The 20939-nt window shown below is 44.8% G+C and overlaps 3 protein-coding genes and 1 long non-coding RNA gene across 4 annotated transcripts; 1 reads left to right on the top strand and 3 right to left on the bottom strand.

Annotated features, from left to right (window-relative positions):
* The first annotated feature begins 715 nt into the window (after positions 1 to 715).
* On the top strand, positions 716 to 2993 carry LOC135673498 (tubulin beta-7 chain-like). The gene is made up of 3 exons (XM_065182510.1): positions 716 to 1315; positions 1409 to 1678; positions 2205 to 2993. The coding sequence occupies exons 1-3, from the start codon at positions 922 to 924 to the stop codon at positions 2870 to 2872; spliced, it is 1332 nt and encodes a 443-aa protein (XP_065038582.1). The 5' UTR covers positions 716 to 921; the 3' UTR covers positions 2873 to 2993.
* A 6193-nt stretch (positions 2994 to 9186) lies between these two features.
* Positions 9187 to 11230, bottom strand: LOC135674946 (uncharacterized). Its single transcript, XR_010513777.1, has 4 exons — positions 10383 to 11230; positions 10203 to 10289; positions 10028 to 10118; positions 9187 to 9861 (listed from the first exon to the last, which is right to left on the bottom strand). It is a non-coding gene; the product is annotated as an uncharacterized LOC135674946 (long non-coding RNA).
* Positions 11231 to 13088: 1858 nt separating this feature from the next.
* Positions 13089 to 16753, bottom strand: LOC135673497 (ACT domain-containing protein ACR10-like). The gene is made up of 6 exons (XM_065182509.1): positions 16308 to 16753; positions 15968 to 16204; positions 15465 to 15570; positions 14411 to 14750; positions 13712 to 13996; positions 13089 to 13456 (listed from the first exon to the last, which is right to left on the bottom strand). The coding sequence occupies exons 1-6, from the start codon at positions 16459 to 16461 to the stop codon at positions 13319 to 13321; spliced, it is 1260 nt and encodes a 419-aa protein (XP_065038581.1). The 5' UTR covers positions 16462 to 16753; the 3' UTR covers positions 13089 to 13318.
* A 1841-nt stretch (positions 16754 to 18594) lies between these two features.
* Positions 18595 to 20179, bottom strand: LOC135674945 (transcription factor RAX2-like). The gene is made up of 3 exons (XM_065185209.1): positions 19833 to 20179; positions 19603 to 19732; positions 18595 to 19418 (listed from the first exon to the last, which is right to left on the bottom strand). The coding sequence occupies exons 1-3, from the start codon at positions 19966 to 19968 to the stop codon at positions 18839 to 18841; spliced, it is 846 nt and encodes a 281-aa protein (XP_065041281.1). The 5' UTR covers positions 19969 to 20179; the 3' UTR covers positions 18595 to 18838.
* Between the last annotated feature and the right edge of the window lie 760 nt (positions 20180 to 20939).

The raw sequence follows: 20939 nt of genomic DNA, 5'->3' as shown, positions 1-20939 counted from the left end.
AGAAATTTGTTCCCAAAAAGTAGAAAATAATGATCACCAGATTTCTTTATTGTATTGCCTTAAGATAATATTATTTCAAACTCGACACACTCACCCTTCCTGTTTCTTCTTCATTCACATGGCTAGTTGTTGGAGGCATCATGATGGCATTCATATTAGTCTATATAAGCTTTGCATATTTTATTTATCATATATTTGGAGTTCATAAACATCTAACAAGTTTGAAGATTGAGAGCATACTAATTGCATAGCATGTATGAAGTTGCTTATGTAAAATGTAAATTATTTTAGGTAGCATATGGTTCATGATCAAGATGGTTGCTTAAACTAGCAAGAATCATTATGCAGCCATGGTAGATCGGTGCAGTTGTTGTCACATAAATCTCAATGATATGAGATGGGAATCCAGTAATAGAATGGTGACCGACTTGGCAATGAGAGGATCCGACAACCCATGTAGGCTTCCTTGTCTCCTTCCTTTTCCAACTCACCTGCACCATCAGCATTGTTAGCTAGCCCACATCATTGAACATGTCCTCATGCCAATCAGTGCCTTATACTTTATTTTCTTTGTCCTTTTTATTTCCCATAAATCATCCATCAATCCAACCTCTTAATTAACTCGTTCATTCTTTACCTCCAATAACTCTCTCTCTCTCTCTCTCTCTATGTCTTTAATATATAAGCCCATAGCTATTTCAAGGATTCTTGCAAGCTTTCCTCGTCTCTCTCTGCCCGTAGTTTTCTCCCTGCCTTCCGTTTCCCTCTCTTTTCTCTTCTCCAGTATTAATCTCTTCTCATATATTAGACGTATATATAGATCAGTCTCGCTCTTGTCGGTCGTGCAAGCTTGGAGGCACCACAGACAACGAGGTCGAGTTCTGAGTAGCTCGATCCTACGTTGTTGTATTAAGATCAGCCATGAGGGAGATCCTGCACATCCAGGCCGGCCAATGCGGCAACCAGATCGGGGCCAAGTTCTGGGAGGTGGTGTCGGACGAGCACGGCATCGACGCCAAGGGCGACTACGTCGGTGACTCCCGGCTCCAGCTGGAGCGCGTTGACGTCTACTACAACGAGGCCAGCGGTGGCCGGTACGTGCCGCGGGCGGTGCTCATGGACCTGGAGCCGGGGACCATGGACGCGGTGCGCACCGGCCCCTACGGCAAGCTGTTCCGCCCCGACAACTTCGTCTTCGGTCAGAACGGTGCCGGCAACAACTGGGCCAAGGGCCACTATACCGAGGGCGCTGAGCTCATCGACGCCGTCCTCGACGTGGTCCGCAAAGAGGCTGAGAACTGCGACCTCCTCCAAGGTCTGCGCGCAATGCTAGCTCGATCGTCTCTTTCGTTTGTTCCGCGTGAGACTAGCTAATCTGCTGCTTGCACTCGCGCGTGGTGGCGAACAGGGTTTCAGATCTGCCACTCGCTGGGCGGGGGGACGGGGTCGGGCATGGGGACGCTGCTGATCTCCAAGATCAGGGAGGAGTACCCGGATCGGATGATGATGACGTTCTCGGTGTTCCCTTCGCCCAAGGTGTCGGACACGGTCGTGGAGCCGTACAACGCGACGCTGTCGGTGCACCAGCTGGTGGAGAACGCCGACGAGTGCATGGTGCTGGACAACGAGGCGCTCTACGACATCTGCTTCAGGACCCTCAAGCTCACCAACCCCAGCTGTGAGTGCTGTTCTTCTCTGCCTTCTTCCTCCTCCTTCTCATCATATGTGAATGACACGTTAACTTAAACCTAAATACTGTTGGGGAATCGATAATCTGAAAACCAAAATAGAAATCCCATAGACAAACAATCAATCAAAGAACATATTAAATATAAGATTAATATAATTTAATACTTCTTATCCCTCGAACTAACTTCAATTAAAACAATTTTTTTTTTGCGCATTTTATCATATAAATTTCAATGAGTTTCTCACATATTTTTGCTACTCTAATCTCAAATCCAATAGAGAAGCAAACAATCTATCAAAGTATTTATTCACATGTTGTTCTTCGTTAAAATTTAGAGATAGATATATAAAATATATTTTATAAAAAAAATATATTATTTTTTGTGTTTCCTTAAGTAGTATTCCTAAAATACTTAACACGCATGATTAGATTAAGTTTTGGATCTAACGGAGGATATTGATTGGATGGGGCAGATCAATTCATCTCTCTTATGAGTTCTATATGATAAATACAGTTGGGGATCTGAACCACCTCATCTCCACCACCATGAGTGGCGTGACGTGCTGCCTGCGCTTCCCGGGGCAGCTCAATTCCGACCTCCGAAAGCTGGCCGTCAACCTCATCCCCTTCCCCCGCCTCCACTTCTTCATGGTAGGCTTCACCCCGCTGACCTCCCGCGGGTCGCAGCAGTACCGCGCCCTCAGCATCCCCGAGCTCACCCAGCAGATGTGGGACGCCAAGAACATGATGTGCGCCGCCGACCCACGCCACGGCCGCTACCTCACCGCGTCCGCCATGTTCCGCGGCAAGATGAGCACCAAGGAGGTGGATGAGCAGATGATCTCGGTCCAGAACAAGAACTCCTCCTACTTCGTGGAGTGGATCCCCAACAACGTCAAGTCCAGCGTCTGCGACATCCCCCCCACCGGCCTCGCCATGTCCGCCACCTTCATGGGCAACTCCACCTCCATCCAGGAGATGTTCAGGCGCGTCTCCGAGCAGTTCACCGTCATGTTCCGCCGCAAGGCCTTCCTCCACTGGTACACCGGCGAGGGCATGGACGAGATGGAGTTCACCGAGGCCGAGAGCAACATGAACGACCTCGTGTCCGAGTACCAGCAGTACCAGGACGCGGTGGTCGACGAGGACGACGACGAGTACGGAGACCAGGAGGCCGAGTAGAACTGAAGCGCTGCGTTACTCCTGAAAACGAGGGCCATATGTTACTGCTACATGTTGTCTATTTGTGTCGTGCATGGCTTCTGCAGAACATATATATTGTCCCTTCCTATTTGGTTGACAATTTCTGGAGATATTTCCTACGGAAAAAAGACCCAATTTCCAATTGAACCAACACATTTAATCAGACCAGTTTAACCTAATATAATATATATGTATTCTTTTATACTAAATAAAATAATTACATAAAATTAGTCCAAGAAGATGGCAAATAAAAAAAATAAAACATGATCAATCTGTGACTCAATCTTGATTCTTTGGGTAAATCGATTGCATATTTAGATACCATTCACAGTTCATTTCTTTGGGTAAATGGAGGGAGTTGAATACTGGCTGGTTGGATGGCTACACAAACTTATTCCTATGATCATTTGGATCCAAAAAGCATTAGGTTATACAAGTTTAAGCATTTTAATTGAAGTGCAGAAGTTAAATGTCACATAACAATATACACTTCACAAGATAACCTCAAATGGCAACACCAGTTTTGTTGTGGTAAACAACCTTGAGCCATGGCCTGGGGCCGATGCGGCTCAGTTCGGGTCCGGATGACAGTGGATCTTCCCGAGGCGGTCTTCGAGTCTGCCGAGGTGGTCTAATGAGGTGGTCTGATCGAGACGGGATCGTCGTTTCCTCCGGGAGGCGGTTCCTCACCCGTGTGCCAAGCGGGAAGTCGTCGTCTGGCGCACCTGCACAAAAGTCGGGTCGGGGTGCTCGGCCCGACCCCTCCGACGATAGAGTTAGCTGATGCGAAGGGGATTTCAGATAAAGAAATCTTTTTGTGTCTCTCCTCCTTTTTTGTTTAGAATGCGAGTGTATTTATAGGGAAGCTTATTGTTTCCTGATGTGCCCGCTTGCAGGGGGCAGGCTAGTAGTGTCTGACACTGGTGCTGGCATGGCGTGAAGAACCGAGCCTAAGCAGGCGTTAATGTGCCTCGGTCGGCATTCCGATCTGCGTTGACCAGGAGTTGTGGCTTTGATCGAGGCGTGAGGCGTCATCTGACGTCAGCCAAGTCTTATCATAATTACTATCCTCATCATATTCCCCCCCGGAAAGAAGCTATGCGTCGGTCGTTGTAATGGTAGTCCGAGGCATGGCTTCAGCTTTCAAGTGAGCTGGCCGCGCAGGCACGGTCTCGGGGAGAATGGAGCCGAGGAGCACGACGCAGGCGAGCTAGCCGCGCAGGTGTGTCTCGGGGAGCACGGAGTCGAGGGGCACGACGCAAGTGGGCTGGCCGTGCAAGTGTGTCTCGGGAAGCATGGAGCCGAGGAGCATGACGCAGGCGGGCTAGCCGCGTAGGTGTGTCCCGGGAAGCATGGAGCCGAGGAGCACGACGCAGGCGAGCTGGTCGTGCAGGTGTGTCTCGGGAAGCATGGAGCCGAGGAGCACGATGCAGGCGGGCTGGCCGCGCAAGTGTGTCTCGGGGGGCATGGAGTCGAGGAGCACGACACAGGCGGGCTGGCCGCGCATGTGTGTCTCAGGGGGCATGGAACCGAGGGGTACGACATAGGCAGGCTGGCCGCACAGGTGTGTCTCGGGGGGCATGGAGCCGAGGAGCACGACACAGGCGGGTTGGCCGCGCAGGTGTGGTCTCGGGCAACATGCGGCCAAGGAGCACGACGCAGGCGAGCAGGGCGTGCAAGCGTGGTCTCGGGCACCATGCAGTCGAGGAACACGACGCAGGCGGGTAGGCCGCGCAGGAGTAGTCTCGGGCACCATGCGGCTGAGGGACCCAGCTCAAGCCGAGGGATAAGGCTCAAGCGGGCAGACCATGCTGAGGTGGACTTGGCAGTCTACGGTCGAGGGACACGGCTCAGGCAGGCAGGCCGCGCTGAGGTGGAATTGGCAATTTATGGCCGAGCCGCGTAAATTCAGAAGGGCTTAAGGTGAGGCTAACCGCGAGCCGAGAGGGGGTCAAGCAGATACTGAACCATCGCTCGGAAGAGATTGAGGCAGGGCTTAGATTTCTTTTCATAAGGACTACCTCGAGTAGCCACCGTGGGTGCTTGACCTCTCCCGCGGTCGGGAGTCGTCCCTTCTCCTCACGGCCGCCCAAGCCTCCGCTGCAATGTACTAGTTAGCCCGTTGGAGCATCTCTAGCACTGCGGTGGGAGGTCACTCCGCGAGGGACTAAAGGAATCTGGAAGGTCGCAGGCCTATCATAAACGCCTGCACTAACAGAGAGGGGTGAGCGTCCGGCAAACCCCGGATTTGCGTGGCAAAGCGATCCACAAAATGTGAGAGGGGCTCGTCCTCCCTTTGTTTGAGTCCGAGGAGCAATATCGTGGAAGGCTTCAGCAGTACATAGGCCACGAAGTGGAGCTTGAAGTCTTTGACGAGCTGGTCGAAGGACGCAATCGTTTCGGTCTTCAAGTCGTCGTACCATGCGAGGGCCGACCCTCTCAAAGTGGTGGGAAACTCTCTACACATTAGAGCATCAGAGGTCCCATGTAGCTCCATTTGGGCACGAAAAGTAGCTACATGGTCCGTTGGGTTGGTGGAGCCATCGTAAGCATCCAGAGAGGGGAGTTGGAAGTCCAAGGGGACTATTTGATCCCGTATCTCGAGCATGAAGGGAGATCTTTGGTGTGCGTCCTCCCCATGCTCTCCTTTAGACCTGCGAACCTCTTTCTGCACCTCGTCGAGTTGCTGGCTGACGAAGCACAACTGGGCCCGCAGGGAGTCCGAAGAGAGTGCCTCGGGTTCCGAGCGGCCACTCGGGTTTGCCATCAGTGGATCCCCGAGTGGGGCTGGTCGGACCCGAGGTGAAGTGGGGGGCTCTGGAAGTGTCATATGGGCTCGAACAGGCGCCTTGCGTTGCCGTGGTGGTTCGATCGCAGGTGGGTGTGCCGGATGAGAAACGAGCGGGATAATGGTTTGCACCATACCCATCATAGCTCGGACTTGACGAGCGAGGTCCTGAAAGGCCTCGGATGACACGGGCATCGAGTCGGCTGGGGCGTCGTCGGTCGGCGACAAGCCTAAGTCGTTGAATATTCGCTAATATCGTTCTGAGGTCATGGCGGGGTGTTCGTCGCGATGATCTCCGGGCGGGGGATGTTCCCCGGAGGCGTCAATCGGGTGTGACCTCTCAGCCGTGGGCTCATCTGAGCCGCTCGGGTGATTGTCCGACATTCTGGAGCCCTCCTTCTAGCGCCAAAATGTTATAGTAAACAACCTTGAGCTGTGGCCTTGGGGCCGACACGGCTCGGTTCGAGTCCGGATGACGGGGGATCTTCCCGAGGCGGCCTTCGAGTCTACCGAGGTGGTCTGATCGGGACGAGGTCGTTGTTTCCTCCGGGAGGCGGTTCCTAGCCCGTGTGCCCAGCGGGAAGCCGTCGTCTGGCGCACTTGCACAAAGATCGGGTCGGGGTGCTCGGCTCGACCCCTCCGACGATCGAGTTAGCTGATGTGAAGGGAATTTCAGATGAAGAAGTGTTTTTGTATCTCTCCTCCTTTTTCGTTTAGAATGCGAGGGTATTTATAGGGAAGCTTATTGTTTCATGATGTGCTCGCTTGTAGGGGGCAAGCTGATAGCGTCTGACACTGGTGCTGGCGTGGCGTAAAGAACCAAGCCTGAGCAAGCATTAATGCGCCTCGATCGGCGTTTCGATCTGCGTTGACCAGGAGCTGTGGCATCGATCGAGGCGTGAGGTGTCATCTGACGTCAGCCGAGTCTTATTATAATTACTATCCTCGTCAAGTTTCAGCTTATTATATATACATCTCAAGTAGCATTCTTTGTTTTCATGTCAAGAGAAGTCGACCTCTACGGGTATCATAGTTTTACAAGCTCGTTGCTGGATTTGTTCGACATCTATCAAACAATGAGGATCACCATCCAGCTGAGTGATCGAGCCACAAGTCGAATATAGTTTCGTCCACTAAATCATCCAGAAGAGTTTCCCATATCTCGTCGACGATGTTTTTAGTTTCGGGCTGGAGGTCCAACCGGCTTCCGGTCTCCAAGTCCATTGTCACCATCTGACCTAATGAGTTTGGCAATTGCGCGGAAATTTGCCTTTCGATTCTGCTACTGACTTCTCGAATTAAGCTTTGTGCTACCGGAGCCTGCTGAGCATTGGATGTGTTCAAACACACCCAAGGAGGACATTTGAAGATCTCTTCCAGGGCTTCATTGATGCAATCAAAGAGAAGCTTTGGATCGTCTATCTGTGGAGAACTTGAAATTTCTACTTCGTCAAACAAGGATCGGGCCAGCAATTGATCTCCCAAATGGCATCTCCCTGAAAAGTCGATAGTGCTCAACCCTGAGGCTTCGATCACGGCTTTAACATAGTTGAACCGAGCTTGAGCTCCTGTATCCAGTGTTGGGATCACAGCTGCAAGTGAGAAAAATATCAGTTGATTCATGTGAATAGGATAAACAAGAGATGTGCATCGGAATGTGTCAGTCATAAAATGCTCCGAAGCTCTGAATTTACAACCGGTGAATTCTCCTGAGATAAACTTGTCAACATAAACATGATCTTAATCGCTCTGGCTTACCAGTAGTGCTTTCAGGAGTCTCCATGATTTCTCTAAGGGATCCTGGTGATCCAGAATGAGTCGCAGTGTGTGATTCCACCTCCAACGAAACCTAGTCGAAAGAATAGGCATAACCATATCTGAGGAAGAAGAAACTTCTCATACAGAAAGAAATAAGTGACATATGGCTTACTGCATCTTCGCCATTGCTCTTTGGCCCCAAAGGCACATCGGACTGGTTAGGCAGTAGCATGCTTATTCCGGCCGTGCCCACATTTTGTGCACTCGCTGAGAAAGATTTGGCACAGTTCATGCCAGGAGAAAGCATAGGGAATCATCTAAAAGGCATTTGGTAACATATATAAAGATACCTTCAAGGTTAAGTTCTGATCCAATATATAATCCCTCCTGCATGTGGTTTTCAGTGATCTCAGCTTTGGAGTCAAGCATCAGAACACCAGTTTGATCGCCAGAGGAGTGAGGTGAGAGTTCCAAGCTTTGTGTCATCAAGCCTAAGAAACTGGTTGCGTCTTCTCGATGGAACTGCTGCATGGGGAGAGATCCTGTCTCTTCGTATGGCAACACAAGCTCCTTGTCACTTCCAATTTTCTATTTGGTGCTAAACCCAACAGAGGCACAGAAAATAAAAATTATAATTGAGACAATCGTAATTGAGCTCAATATAGAGCAGTTCCTAATTTTCAAAAAAGAAATATTAAGATGGATATTATTTTTGAAGATGTGAATCCTTAATTCTGCTACAAATTACCTGAATGTCAAAGGATCAGATAGTCTCCTATCTGACTGAATTAATATAAATTACAAAGAAATAGGCTGTTTTCCTTTGCTTTGAAGTGTTAGGATATATAATTATATATTAAATTGATTAAACTAATCCAATCCCTTTCTCTAAGAACAAAAAAAAAGCTCCAAACCATCCAACCATCAGTAAAGGAGTCCTGAATTTTATTTGAAAATAAAGGAGAGACAAGACAACCAAATAATAATAATAATAATATAAAAGAAGATATTTGAGACTATACCCAGAATAAGAAATTACGAGATTCGCTTGGCTTGCTTTCTTCTTTTTATCCTTAACTTATGAAACTTTTGACATTAATATATAAAAAAAGATATGTATTCAATTCTCTGATCTTCCTTCAAACCCCTTTTTATAGGCCGTGTAAAAAGAAAAAAGGCAAAAATATTAACAAAGAAGAACATTAAATAATTTGAATATTAAGAAAAGAAATTATTCTTTTCCTAATTTGGAGAAAGTAAGTTTTTAAATTCATCTTGTCAAATAATCATTATTTTTTTATTTAATAGTTTGTCTTGTCAAATAATCTTTATTTTTGGCATTTAATAGCCTTCATTTATTATAACTAGATCCTTATTTCCTTCTTTTTCTTTATTTTATATATTTTTTTGGGTTCTTCATAATCAATATAGGAAACAAAGTTAGAAATATTCTTTCCGCGTGACGACAACTTATGACACACTTAACATATCCCTAAATTAACCAAATTCATTTAAACTTATTCAAAATTTAAAAAAATATTAACAAAATTAGATATGTTGGCTCTTTTTTGGGCCTATGTGGGTCGTGAATCGGGCCATTCTAGGGCCTACGGTGGAGGTCCAGTTCATTTATAGGCCTTGGGCTGCGATTATAGGAGTCGGGCTTTTATGTGGATCTTTCATGGGCCACATGGCAGGGTAGTGTGGGCCTCGAGTAGAAACAATCACACTATTTGGGCGTAAAATGTAAGAGAAACACACAAAATTCTCTATTATTTCCACCAATTCTCAGCAGAGCATTAACAATTAGGTAGAAGGCATGTGCATTCTTCCTTTTCATGTCCATAGAAATGGACTTCTACAAGTATCCATAGAAATGAACATATATATCAAACCATGAGCAAGACAAGGAGCATCACCATCCAGCTCAGAGATCAAGCGACATGTCGAATATAGTTTCGTCCACTGAATCATCGAGGAGAGTGTCCCGTATCTTGTCGACGATGTTCTCAATTTCGAACTGAAGGTCCAACCAGCTTCCACTCCCCATGTCCTTTGTTACTATCTGATCTAATGAGTTTGGCAAGTGCATGGGAATTTGCCTTTCGATTCCCCTACTGACTTCTCGAATTAAGCATTGTGCTACCGGAGCCTGCTGAACATTGGATGTGTTCAAAGACACCCAAGGGGGGCATTTGAAGATCTGTTCAGAGGCTTCAGTGATGCAGCAATCAAAGAGAAGCTTTGGATCATCTATCTGTGGAGAACTTGAAATTTCTCCTTCATCAAACAAGGATCGGGCAAGCAATTCATCTCCCAAATGGCATCTCTCTGAAAATAGTGCTCAACCCTGAGGCTTCGATCACGGCTTTAACATAGTTGAATGTAGCTTGAGCTCCTGTATCCAGTGTTGGGATCACAGCTGCAAATGAGAAAAATATCAGTTGATTCATGTGAATAGGATAAACAAGAGATGTGCATCGGAATGTGTCAGTCATAAAATGCTCCGAAGCTCTGAATTTACAACTGGTGAATTCACCTGAGATAAACTTGTCAACATAAACATGATCTTAATCCCTCTGGCTTACCAATAGTGCTTTCATGAGTCTCCAAGATTTCTCTAAGGGATCCTGGTGATCCAGAATAAGTTGCAGTGTGTGATTCCACCTCCAATGAAACCTAGTCGAAAGAATAGCCATAACCATCATATCTGAGGAAGAAGAAACTTCTCATACAGAAAGAAATAAGTGACATATCGCTTACTAAATCTTTGTCATTGCTCTTTGGCTCCAAAGACACATCACACTGGAGGCTTGCTTATTCTGACTGCATCCACATTTTGTACACTTGCTAAAAAAGATTTGACAGAGTTCATTCCAGGAGAAAGCATAGGAAATCATAGGAAATCATCTAAAAGGTGTTTAGTTACATAGATAAAGTTACCTTCATGGTTAAGTTCTGATCCAATACACAATCCCTGCTGCACCTGGTTTTCAATGATCTCAGCTTTCAAGTGAAGCATCGGTACATCAGTTTGATTGCCAAGCTTTGTTTCGACAAGCTTAAGGAACTGGTTGCATCATCTTGATTGAACTGTTGCATAGGGAGTGATCCTGTCTCTTCGTATGGCAACACAAGCTCCTTGTCACTTCCATGACTCACGTTTGGAGATAATGCATTGTACTCTGGAGTAGAAAGCAGACTACCCAAAGATTCTGAGACATGGGCTGTTGTTGGCAAGCTAGCTCTTTGATCTCCAGTATCTAGCATCTCAGCAATGTGTTTCTTGGCTTCTTGGTAAATGAGAGAACCAGGTTTTATAGCAGATATACCACTCCAGATGTTAATTGGATTCTTCTTACTCAGTAGGTCGGGCGGAGCCACTTGGAGCACGATAACGAAGCAAACGCTAATGGAGATTCTCAAGGGATTCGCGGATCAAACTCCTCGCGAATCCCTTCAATTCCCACTCAATTATCAAACTTCTACATGATAGCAACACGAAGAAAGCGATTTCCCTTCTTCTCTCGCAAGTCTGCCGCGGACTGGCCGCTCGCTGCGCCACCGATCTCACTTTCTGTGCTCCTGCTCGCCGTGGAGGAGAGCAAAGACGGGCGAGAGAGGTCGGAACACTAGAAGAGGATTTGAGGCCGCACGGATCGAGACGACAGAAGAATTCGAGGAATAATTCGAAAACGCGAGCGAAGCAGGAGATAGGAGCGACAACGGAAAGCTAAGAAAAGCGGAAACGAAGGGTTTGGGAGTGCAAGCTCTCTCCCTCTCCCGGAGGAACCAGGTGCTAAGAACAAAAAGTACTTCCATCCTCGCTTGTACCTGTCTTATTATTCAAGATGCCAAGGGTCCCATAGCGGTCCCATGCTTTCCACCTATTAAAATGCAGGTGAAATAGTAATCAGAAATTGAATAAATGCAAGAGAGAGCGGGTAGCATGTCGTCACTTTCGTCGACACTCAAGACAGACTCGCTGAGTGCGTGGCGAATTTCCATTCTAAGAACGTTGCGGGTCCCCGTGTGAGACACCCGGACGTGACTTAGTCACGTGAGAAATCAGAGTGGCGATAGAGCTGCTTGGTTGGATAAAAAATTAGCTGGCATTTATGCTGAAATGCTTAATTTACGCGACTGAGCTTTTAGATTCGTGCTGCAAACTCGGAGTATTCGTAGCTTTCGTTCGGACATGGATCCGACCCGTTTGGTTTAATTAATCTGATGGACTACTAATTTTGGGTCACGGTTAGATTAAATTGTAAGGAGAAACAGCTATGTATCCTCTTAAATGCAATAATCAAAATAAAATATACTAGCCAGTGTGTTGCTTCGTCATCAGATGATTGATGGGAAATGATCAACAAGTATTTGAGTAAGATTTTTCCAACTATACGAGGAAATCTCTCTAGTCTGTTGAGACAAATCCTTTATTATATTGAGGAAAATCCTCTCTCCTAATCTGTATAAATAGGAGAGGGACATGTTAATGTATTCAAGCTAAAGCTTTTTATCTTCAATAAAACTTTTCAATAATTATTCTTATCCTCTATTATTTTCATCATGGTATCAGAGCCACTTGCCTAGAGCGGACATGTTAATGTATTCAAGCTAAAGCTTCTTATCTTCAATAAAGCTTTCTCAATAATTGTTCTTATCCTCTATTATTTTCAACATGGTATCAGAGCCACTTGCCTAGAGCAAGCTCTCTTCTCTCTCTTCTCGTTGTTGACTCAACTGTTGCTTCTCTACCTCCGGCGGCAAAAGAACCTTTCCTCCTTTGCTGTAGCCTTCTTCTCTATTGTAGCATTGTTGTAGCTTCCTCCTCTGTTGTACCTCTATTGCAGTTTTCTCCTCTGTTGTAGCTTCCTCTTCTGCTATAGTATCGCTGCAACATCGTTGCAACTTCTTCCTCTGCTGCAACTTCTTCCTGTGTTGCAACTTTCTCCTGTGCCGCAACTTCCTCCTCTACTGTAGCTTATTCTTCTACTACAACATTGTTATAGCTTTTTCTATAATTGCAGCTTTCTCCTCTACTACAGTCGTCGCCGTCGCAATCGCAATAATAGCAATAGCAGCAACAGCAGCAGTGATCTGCTCTTGCCCTACTCACGAAGACTCTGGCTCGTAAATCATTCTTTGCATCGATCCAAGATTGGTATCCTTGGCAAGAGCACCATCTTGCGGCCAACTATACGAGGAAATCCTCTATTCTGTTGAGGAAAATCCTCTCTCCTAATCTGTATAAATATGAGAGGGACATGTTAATGTATTCAAGCTAAAACTTCTTATCTTCAATAAAGTTTTTTCAATAATTGTTCTTATCCTTTATTATTTTCATCAAACAGTATTTAGTAGGTTCACAGATATGATTGCATAGGTTGAGTAACACAATTAACAGACCAAAATCCTGAAAGCAAGCAAAGCAGAAGAAATGTCTCGAGTTTAATCTTCAAGATTATGAGAATGCATTTATCAGCATAAACTTGAATACAACTGCAGCACAAAGAAGTATTTGTAACACAAGAGGATGCATGTCGAAACATAGAGAAGTCGGTATCGAATATCTTTTTCTTTCTATGCGTAGAGAAGCCGATGAACATTTCATCCTTGATAACTCGATCCTTTGAAGGCACAATAATATCAGTCGAAGGAACAAAGTAGATATATAATTTGTGTAAAATCTTATACACAAGTGAAAAGGGAAAATTTTTTGAGAGACACAATTTAGCTTACTATTTTGATTTCACATCTTCTAGTCAGCGGACAAACATACACTAAGCACTGTACAAAAGAAGCTTAGTATAGAGATTCTTGATCGTGCCATGATTTCAAACATGCAAGAACCTGAGCAACTGAGTTCGGTGAGCCAATTACTCCCAGCCCATCAACATCTTGGTGACCCCCTCTACAATCTTATCCTGCGATGCACATGACTCGAAATCATCAGAAAGGAGAAATCTATAGACTTCCCACTCCCTATCGCCGATGACATGCCTCCCAATCTCAGCCTGAGAATTCCAAAGAGCATAATTTAGTTAGCAGTGAAAGTTAACTTTATAGGTACGAGCTTAGTGCAAGTTGAATTCAGAAAGATGCCAGAGATTCGTAAGGTTTTATAAGAAGCAAAATTTTGCAACAACATTGAAGTATAACCTAATTGTTGATGGCCATCCCTCCTAGTGGAGGTTCCATGCTTGATGAGAAAATGACTGTGACTATGTGTGGCCATGGCTATGCACAGATGATGAGAAAAAAACACTTACCAAAAAGATGCGTATTTGAAGAATTTTGAGAGCGAGAGTGATGTCGTAGAACACAAGAGGGCGGCCTTTGCCAGATAGCTCAACGGGATTGGCGACGAGAAGCTCCATATCAGGGCCACGTTTCATTACAGCAACTCGGAGGGGATGGAATAGTTCCATTCTCAAGCATGAACACACGGCTCTCTGCTTGTTTGGATCAAGAATCTTCTTCCCATCCATTTGCATCACAAACAAGTCGATCTCACAGCTTCCATTGCGGCTTGCATAGACTCGGCCGTAGGATACCTAGCAAGTATCATGTGAGAACATTCAAAACATTCAACTTCTACATGTTCAGAGATCAGAGAACCTTTTATGTGATGCCAGGAAACAAATCATGGATGCAGATATATCTTACTGTGAAACAAAGAATTAAAGTGCACATAACATATGACAAGTTTAAAATGTAACAAGTTACGGGGAAAATCAACAATTTAGACAATTATGCTGTGATAAAGGCCACTATTAGAGCCTTCTCATAACTAGGAAGCATCTGATAATGTACATAGAATGAGCTACGTAAATTACATCATTCAAAGAAAATGCATAATGCATAGAAGAGCATCATCTTCTTTTTGGGAAAAGAAAAACCATAACTGAAATCAACGAGCAAAAACATTCTTCCTTTTATCTTTTGGCTTGCTTGTTTAATTTTATTACCTGGATGTTATAATCCTTTAAAGTCCTCATTATGTCATAGAGGAGGCCTTTGTGGTCACAACCGAGGATCTGAATAAGTGTGTGACTGGGGCTGAGGGAGTTGTCCATTTTCACAGAGATGTTACTAGGTGAGGAAGGAGATCCAACTGGAGATTCGTCAGGAAGCTCCAAATTGAACAATTCTTCTGTGATTGCAGGAGGTAGAAATGGCGAAGCTTGTAGGTACTCAACAATCTGGGCATTGGCTGGTTCGATCTCACAATTTGTCATGGAATCCCCTAAAACAGCTCGCAATTGTTCGCATGTCTCTTCTTTTCTTCCTTTTGTATGCAGGAGTTCCCTGAAGCAAAATAAATGTTTAGAACAGCAGAACAACGGATTGATCATGGGCTAAGCTATTTAGAAGTCTGGCAAAGGGCTCTAAATCCAAGAATATTTCGAGTTTTAAAGATAATATTAACCGAGGTACCTGCTTAAGTTCATAAGTTGTGAGCCAACATCTAATATAAATATAAGGTCTGGCTTTAATTCATTTATATGGAACATTTCATATGTTAGAAATTCAGGTCTTGCTTCTTAATTTTTCTATTAATTTTCCATCAGATCGATGAAAATTCAAGCTAACCCCCAGAAAAGATCAGAGAGCATATCATCAGTGGCGGCGAAAAAAGGCCACATCGAAACAACATAGTTTACATATCATAAGCAAACACTATCTTCATATAGAACCAACACATGCAAACAGGTTAGCAGAAGGGAATTCCTTCAGATAGTGTTAATGAAATATGTTGCTTTTACTGGATATCCTTTCTAAGAACTAACTTCGAAGAACATCTAATGAAATCGGAACCACGGCGGGCCAATCTTCAGCACAGTCAATTTCATCTATTAGCAAGAATAATATTAACATGACTGGTCAGCAGGAAACTTTGATGATTGAACTTCACTTGCTATGATTTAAGAGTGTGGTACATCTATGGGGATCAGAGAAGCATAATTTATGCAAATTAGAAAGAGAATCGCTGAAAGGTACCAAGTAGATGCATTATCCAACCTTGTGTCACTGATAAAAAAGAGGTCCATAACCCTTCCATCTGGAGTGGTCGAAACTTTCACCCTCCTTATTATGAGTTCCAGATCACAGAGAACCTGTGTCACATCTGCCAAAGGCCACAAGTACTGTTAGTGAGAAGCTAAAGGCTTCCAAGAACATGATCAATAATCAAGTCTTCAACTGATGGATATAATCCTGAAACACAGTATACGCACACCTGAGAATGAGGAGCAAATAATGGATGTAAGAGTTGCAGACAAATTATGAACTTCCTTTGCTTGTTCAGTGAAAGATCAAAGAAGAAAGAGAGAGAGAGAGAGAAATCATGTGGAATCTAAGTGGGAGAAGAGAATGTACGTGATCACTAACAGAGCCAAATTCCAACTTGTCTTCTCAAAAGAACGTCAAACTAGCAAAAATCTCATAGACGACAAGAACTGAATAGCTAATTAAGCAACAAAGCCATTACAACACTAAAAGGAGATATGAAATGGAGTTGCTACCATGCAAGAGACCCATCCGATCATAGCAAGAGAACTTGAGGAGGAAGACTTGCGGTGGCCGCTCAGCCAGCATCAATTCCTGCGGGCCGTAGTAGAAATTGTGCAGCCCGGAGGCCACCGACACGGCAGGGCACGCCGCCAGCAGCCGCTTCTTCAGCAGCCCCCACGGCGTCGGTCGTCCGCCCCTCTCTTCCACCCAAAACACGACGTAGCACCACTTCCCATCCGTGCTCACATCTGCAGAAACCACAGCAGCCACCGCCAAGCCCGCGCACATAGGTCACCCAAAGATCCAATTTTTAGCATCAAGACGGCAATAGGGGCCCGGTCGGAGGCTTACCTCCGCGCAGGATGCTTAGCCCGAAGAAGAGGATGACGCGACAGAAGTCGCAGCCAAGGCCGGTCTTGTCGGGGCAGCTGACGCTGATCACGCTCGGGCCGCCGGCAGCGTCCGGCGCCTGGATGACCACCGCGTCGTCACAGGGGACGCCCATCTCTCGTCCTCCTCCTCGGGCTACCCTGAGATGCTACGGGATGGCACTGAGATTTGAGAGCAACAACGCGTGCCTTGTTGGATTAGACATGGATTCGGTTGTTGGGGGTGGACGGTGGGAGCTTCGGATTCACGCTCGGATCGATGTCGATAACTGCCACTTGTTACTTCGATCTACAAATAGAATGAAGAGGAAAGGCGTTGCTGTTGCGCACGAGGGGTCAGATTTTTGTTGGATCGCATCTACTCCCACAAGATCCTTTGCTGGCGAACGCTCACGTCAGTAATGCCATGCGCACGGAACCGATCCCTCTGCCACCAACACAAACATGGAGGGGATGATGCGATGTGGTTCGTTTGATGCGCCCTGTTGGGGTGCGATCAGATAAGATTCGGACGACGGATATTAGCCGATGACTGCTCCACACGCCCCATCTGCAAAATCCACATGTCGGACGCTGCCTTACCGTATCGGTCAACTCTCAGTGGTCAACCAAACGGACTGCCGGTGGTGGGAACAGTCTATAGCAGTGATGGTGATGCCGCCTCTGTAGTAGGTTCGATTGATTCATTAAGCTTGGAAGGAGAATTAAGGGTTGGATTTCATGAATACAATATCTATGTATGGATCGGGAGAGCGAAAAGAGAAATTAAAGAATTGATATGGTCACCAACTTGCAATGACCAAGCATTTTTTTTGGAGTGGAAATCATGAGAGAACATGGGAAAGAATAGTCAAAGTGGTGATGAACAGTCCTTTGATTGACCATTTGATGGAAAGATTAAATAGTGGACTGAATACAATGAATCATTATGAGCAAATCAATGTGAAATGGCCCACATCTCACCTAAAAAATGCTTTAGATTACTTTTCCTTTCAGGTAAAGCCTCCATTGCTTGGCTTGAAGGCATTTCCTTCACTTACCCCCAGAGTGAATTGGCTAGCATGATGTGGACAAGAGTTGTGTGGTAACAGATCTACCTTCACTTACCCCATTAAATGCTACATTGAATTTGTCTCTAAAACAAAAACAAAAAAGTGCTGCATTAAAAGTCAACAGAGCTTGTTAACTGTTAGATTCATTAGGATGGTGATGCACTGCTAGCAGCAGATCTGACAAATCTAGCAAGAAGAAACATCTGCAGCTTTAGTATCAGCTCAAAGCTAAATGTTACTGAAATGACATCGAGCAAGACAAATGTATCTCAAACATGAACCTTAACAGCACAGGTAATTGTCCATCGAAGAGTGTGACTGGAATTGGATCTCTTCTGCTGTTTCCTTCATCAATTTTGGGTCACAGGTCTCTTCCTACTCTTTTTAGTCCTTACCCAGTCCATGACCATGTAAGTGGCAAGGGTTCATTATTGACTCAGAAAAGAAAGACAACTCAAATTCTTCATGCCAAGCTAAACAGAGACTATTCTCAAGTATCCTTGTCTCCTTTAGTCTACCCATCTAATGTCACAGTTGTACTTGGCATTGAAACTATCCAAGCATTTATATTATTCAACCTTTGTCGACACAAACTAAGCTGTTTGATAAACTGCTGTTAAGATTTTTGCCTAAACATGCTGCTCAACTTGATTGACATTTCTATACATCATATATTGAAGACTAAGTTTATCATATTAAGAATCATTTCATGGAGAGCAAAAATGATAGAAGGAGAGGTCAGTCATGTGTCCCAAGTATTTGACATATCGGTCGGTGTTAGGCTATATGAAGATTATGTGAGATAAAGGTCGAGAGATGATTAATGAATTGTCCCAAAAAAGACTACGGTGACATATATATGGGTTTGATTTACAACAATGTATTAGAATTTAGCCTCAAGTATATTAGTCCTAATCAATTGGTCAAATCTCAACAGTTAGATGGAAGAACACTACTGCCAATTTATGTTCTCAACAGGCAAAATAGAAGAATGATGTATTATCGTTTAGGGTCTCTCGCCATGTCTAGTTTCTTCTTTTGCTTTGGAAGCCACTATTGACCACAATATGTCGATCTGACCTATCCAAGAACAGTGATGTTAAGATCGAGTCGATGACATCCGTCTTTATGTGTTACGAGCATCAATTACGATATTATATAAATAGATAACATGCAACTTCTGACTCACTGAATATAATACAAAGCCCAACAAGAATCTGATCTTAGTTCGACACTGTCAAGATCTAAAATACGGAAACTAACAAACATGTCGATTCCAGCTCGCGTTCATGTGATCCTCAAACTCTTTTGTGTTAGAAAGTTCAATTGTCTGGGTATGAAATGAGATGAACAAAAATCTAGCGTGAGAATAAGGAGGCATTCGTAATACTATGATTAATGCTGAGACAGCCTCAAAACAAAGATGTGATCTTTTTGGGTTTCACAGTCGGAAATCAGGTGCATGTTGGAGCTTTGAATTCTCCATTTTTCCATTGGCTATAGGGTGATCCAGATAGAGATTGTGATTGTTGTTGTTGCACACAGAGTTGGAGATCAGAAGTTGCTTGATCTCCTCAAGGCTATACTCCAGTCCAGTCTCCACCTGACACCCTCCTCCGAGGAGGAACAATTTGCTCTCTTTGTGGATGCCCATCTGCTCTTCTCCACCGCCATAGCCATAGTTCAGATCTTTTATGATGCTGACGGTGTTCATGTTACTGCTGCTCTTCATCTGATACTGATGGTATGGAACTTGAAAGAAATCACTAGAGATCACAGGGGTTGAGCGGGGCATGACCTGGGAGGTTATAGGAAAGCTTTCAGAGCCTGCACCTTGTGATGATGAGGATGGTGATGGGGAGAAATGCTGGTTTTGATGATGATGATGATGATTGTTCCGTCGATGTGGTTTCCTTTGGAAAGGAGTGATTCCTAGGAGTTTCTTCTTGAGCTTGGTGTTCCAGTAGTTCTTGATGTCATTGTCTGTCCTGCCCGGAAGCTGGGAAGCCATGATGGACCACCTGCACTCGTGAAGGGGAAGGAGGGAGTCGGTTTTGCCATCGAGAAGAATCATGTATATCTCGTCGACTTGCAGAAAGCGTTCGCATTTTCTTGAAGAGGAGATCAAATGCGACTGATGGCATGCAACACTAGGAAGAGAAGAAAAGTGAGACATTTGAGACCTTAGAGGAGGACACATCTCACCTGCTTCCGATGGCGGCGAAGATGCTGCATATGACTCTATCTTCTTCTTCTGAGAACTCCCCATGTTTTATGTTGGGTCTCAAATAGTTGAGCCATCTGAGCCTGCAACTCTTCCCACATCTCCTCAGGCCTGTCAGAACAACAAACAACCAGGGTCATCACCATCCTCAGAACAAAACTACTCTCTCTCTCTATCTCTCTCTCTATACATATATTAGACACAGTCTTACCAGCTTTGTGAGGAAGAGCAATCCAATTCCCACCAGTACCATACTTCTCTATGAACTCCTTCAGCTTGGTGTCTTCCTCAGGTGACCAAGGACCCTTCTTCACGTTGGCCTTGTCACAGCATGGAGTTCTCCCCATCTCCACCCGGATGCTTAAGCCAAGGACATCTTCCCAAACTTCTCTTCGAGATATATAGATATATCAGTATGAGAGGTTGCGATTTGCAGCAGGTGGTGCTCACCACCCTCAGAGCAAGACACTGGCTCTAAGGAGAGAGAACAACACAGAAACGAGAGCCTGAGCTGAAATATATGGTTGCTGAAAGGAAGTCAAAGGTTAGCCTGCCTGTTCCCATGACTTCGAACCTCCTGGTCTGGCTCTGTCTCAGCGCCAAAACTTACCATCATTCATATTAAGGCCATACCTGTACTTTCTCTCTCTCTCTCTCTCTCTCTCTCTCTCTCATGTGGGTCCGTTTGTCTTGACAAAATTGGTGGGACGTCCTCCAATGGCCAAACAGTAGGTCAAGAGCATAGGTGATGGAGAAGGACTAGGCTCAGTGACGAGACCCAACCTCATTTCCACAGCTACATGTGGGCATGTGAACTATACGGACCACTGTGAACTGGATCCATTAGGTTATGGCGTTCATGTACTTCCAACGCCTCGTTGGACTTCTCGTGTGATAGCTTCTGTAGCTCGACATTTCTCTCCAATATTCCAGTTTGAATCTTTATTCTGAAATCAAATGATGCCTTTAGCTTTCTAGCCGACGCAGGCAAACCTATGTTCATTGAAATTTATAGATCTCATAGATCATCAATTCAACTCGAATGTTTTAGTTTCGAGATTGACTCGAATCCAATATATATATGATATAATTACTTCAGTCTTTAGCGACGTGCAATTATTTTCTTGATTTATGTTCTTTCATCTTCGACGAAGAGATTTTGTCAACACTAACCAACTATATCATGCAAATATCCTATCGTAAATTCTCATGGAATTTGGAATCGGATTCAGAAGTTAAATGGATCCAACCCAATCCGATTCATCTGTAGTATCTAACACGAGATATCAGGCATGGATTCGAATTTTAGATCGATAAG

This window comes from Musa acuminata, chromosome BXJ1-5 (genome assembly GCF_036884655.1).
Source record: "Musa acuminata AAA Group cultivar baxijiao chromosome BXJ1-5, Cavendish_Baxijiao_AAA, whole genome shotgun sequence".
Lineage (NCBI taxonomy): Eukaryota > Viridiplantae > Streptophyta > Magnoliopsida > Zingiberales > Musaceae > Musa > Musa acuminata.
The sequence above is the reverse complement of the archived record's forward strand: the minus strand, read 5'-3'. Positions and strand labels throughout refer to the sequence as shown.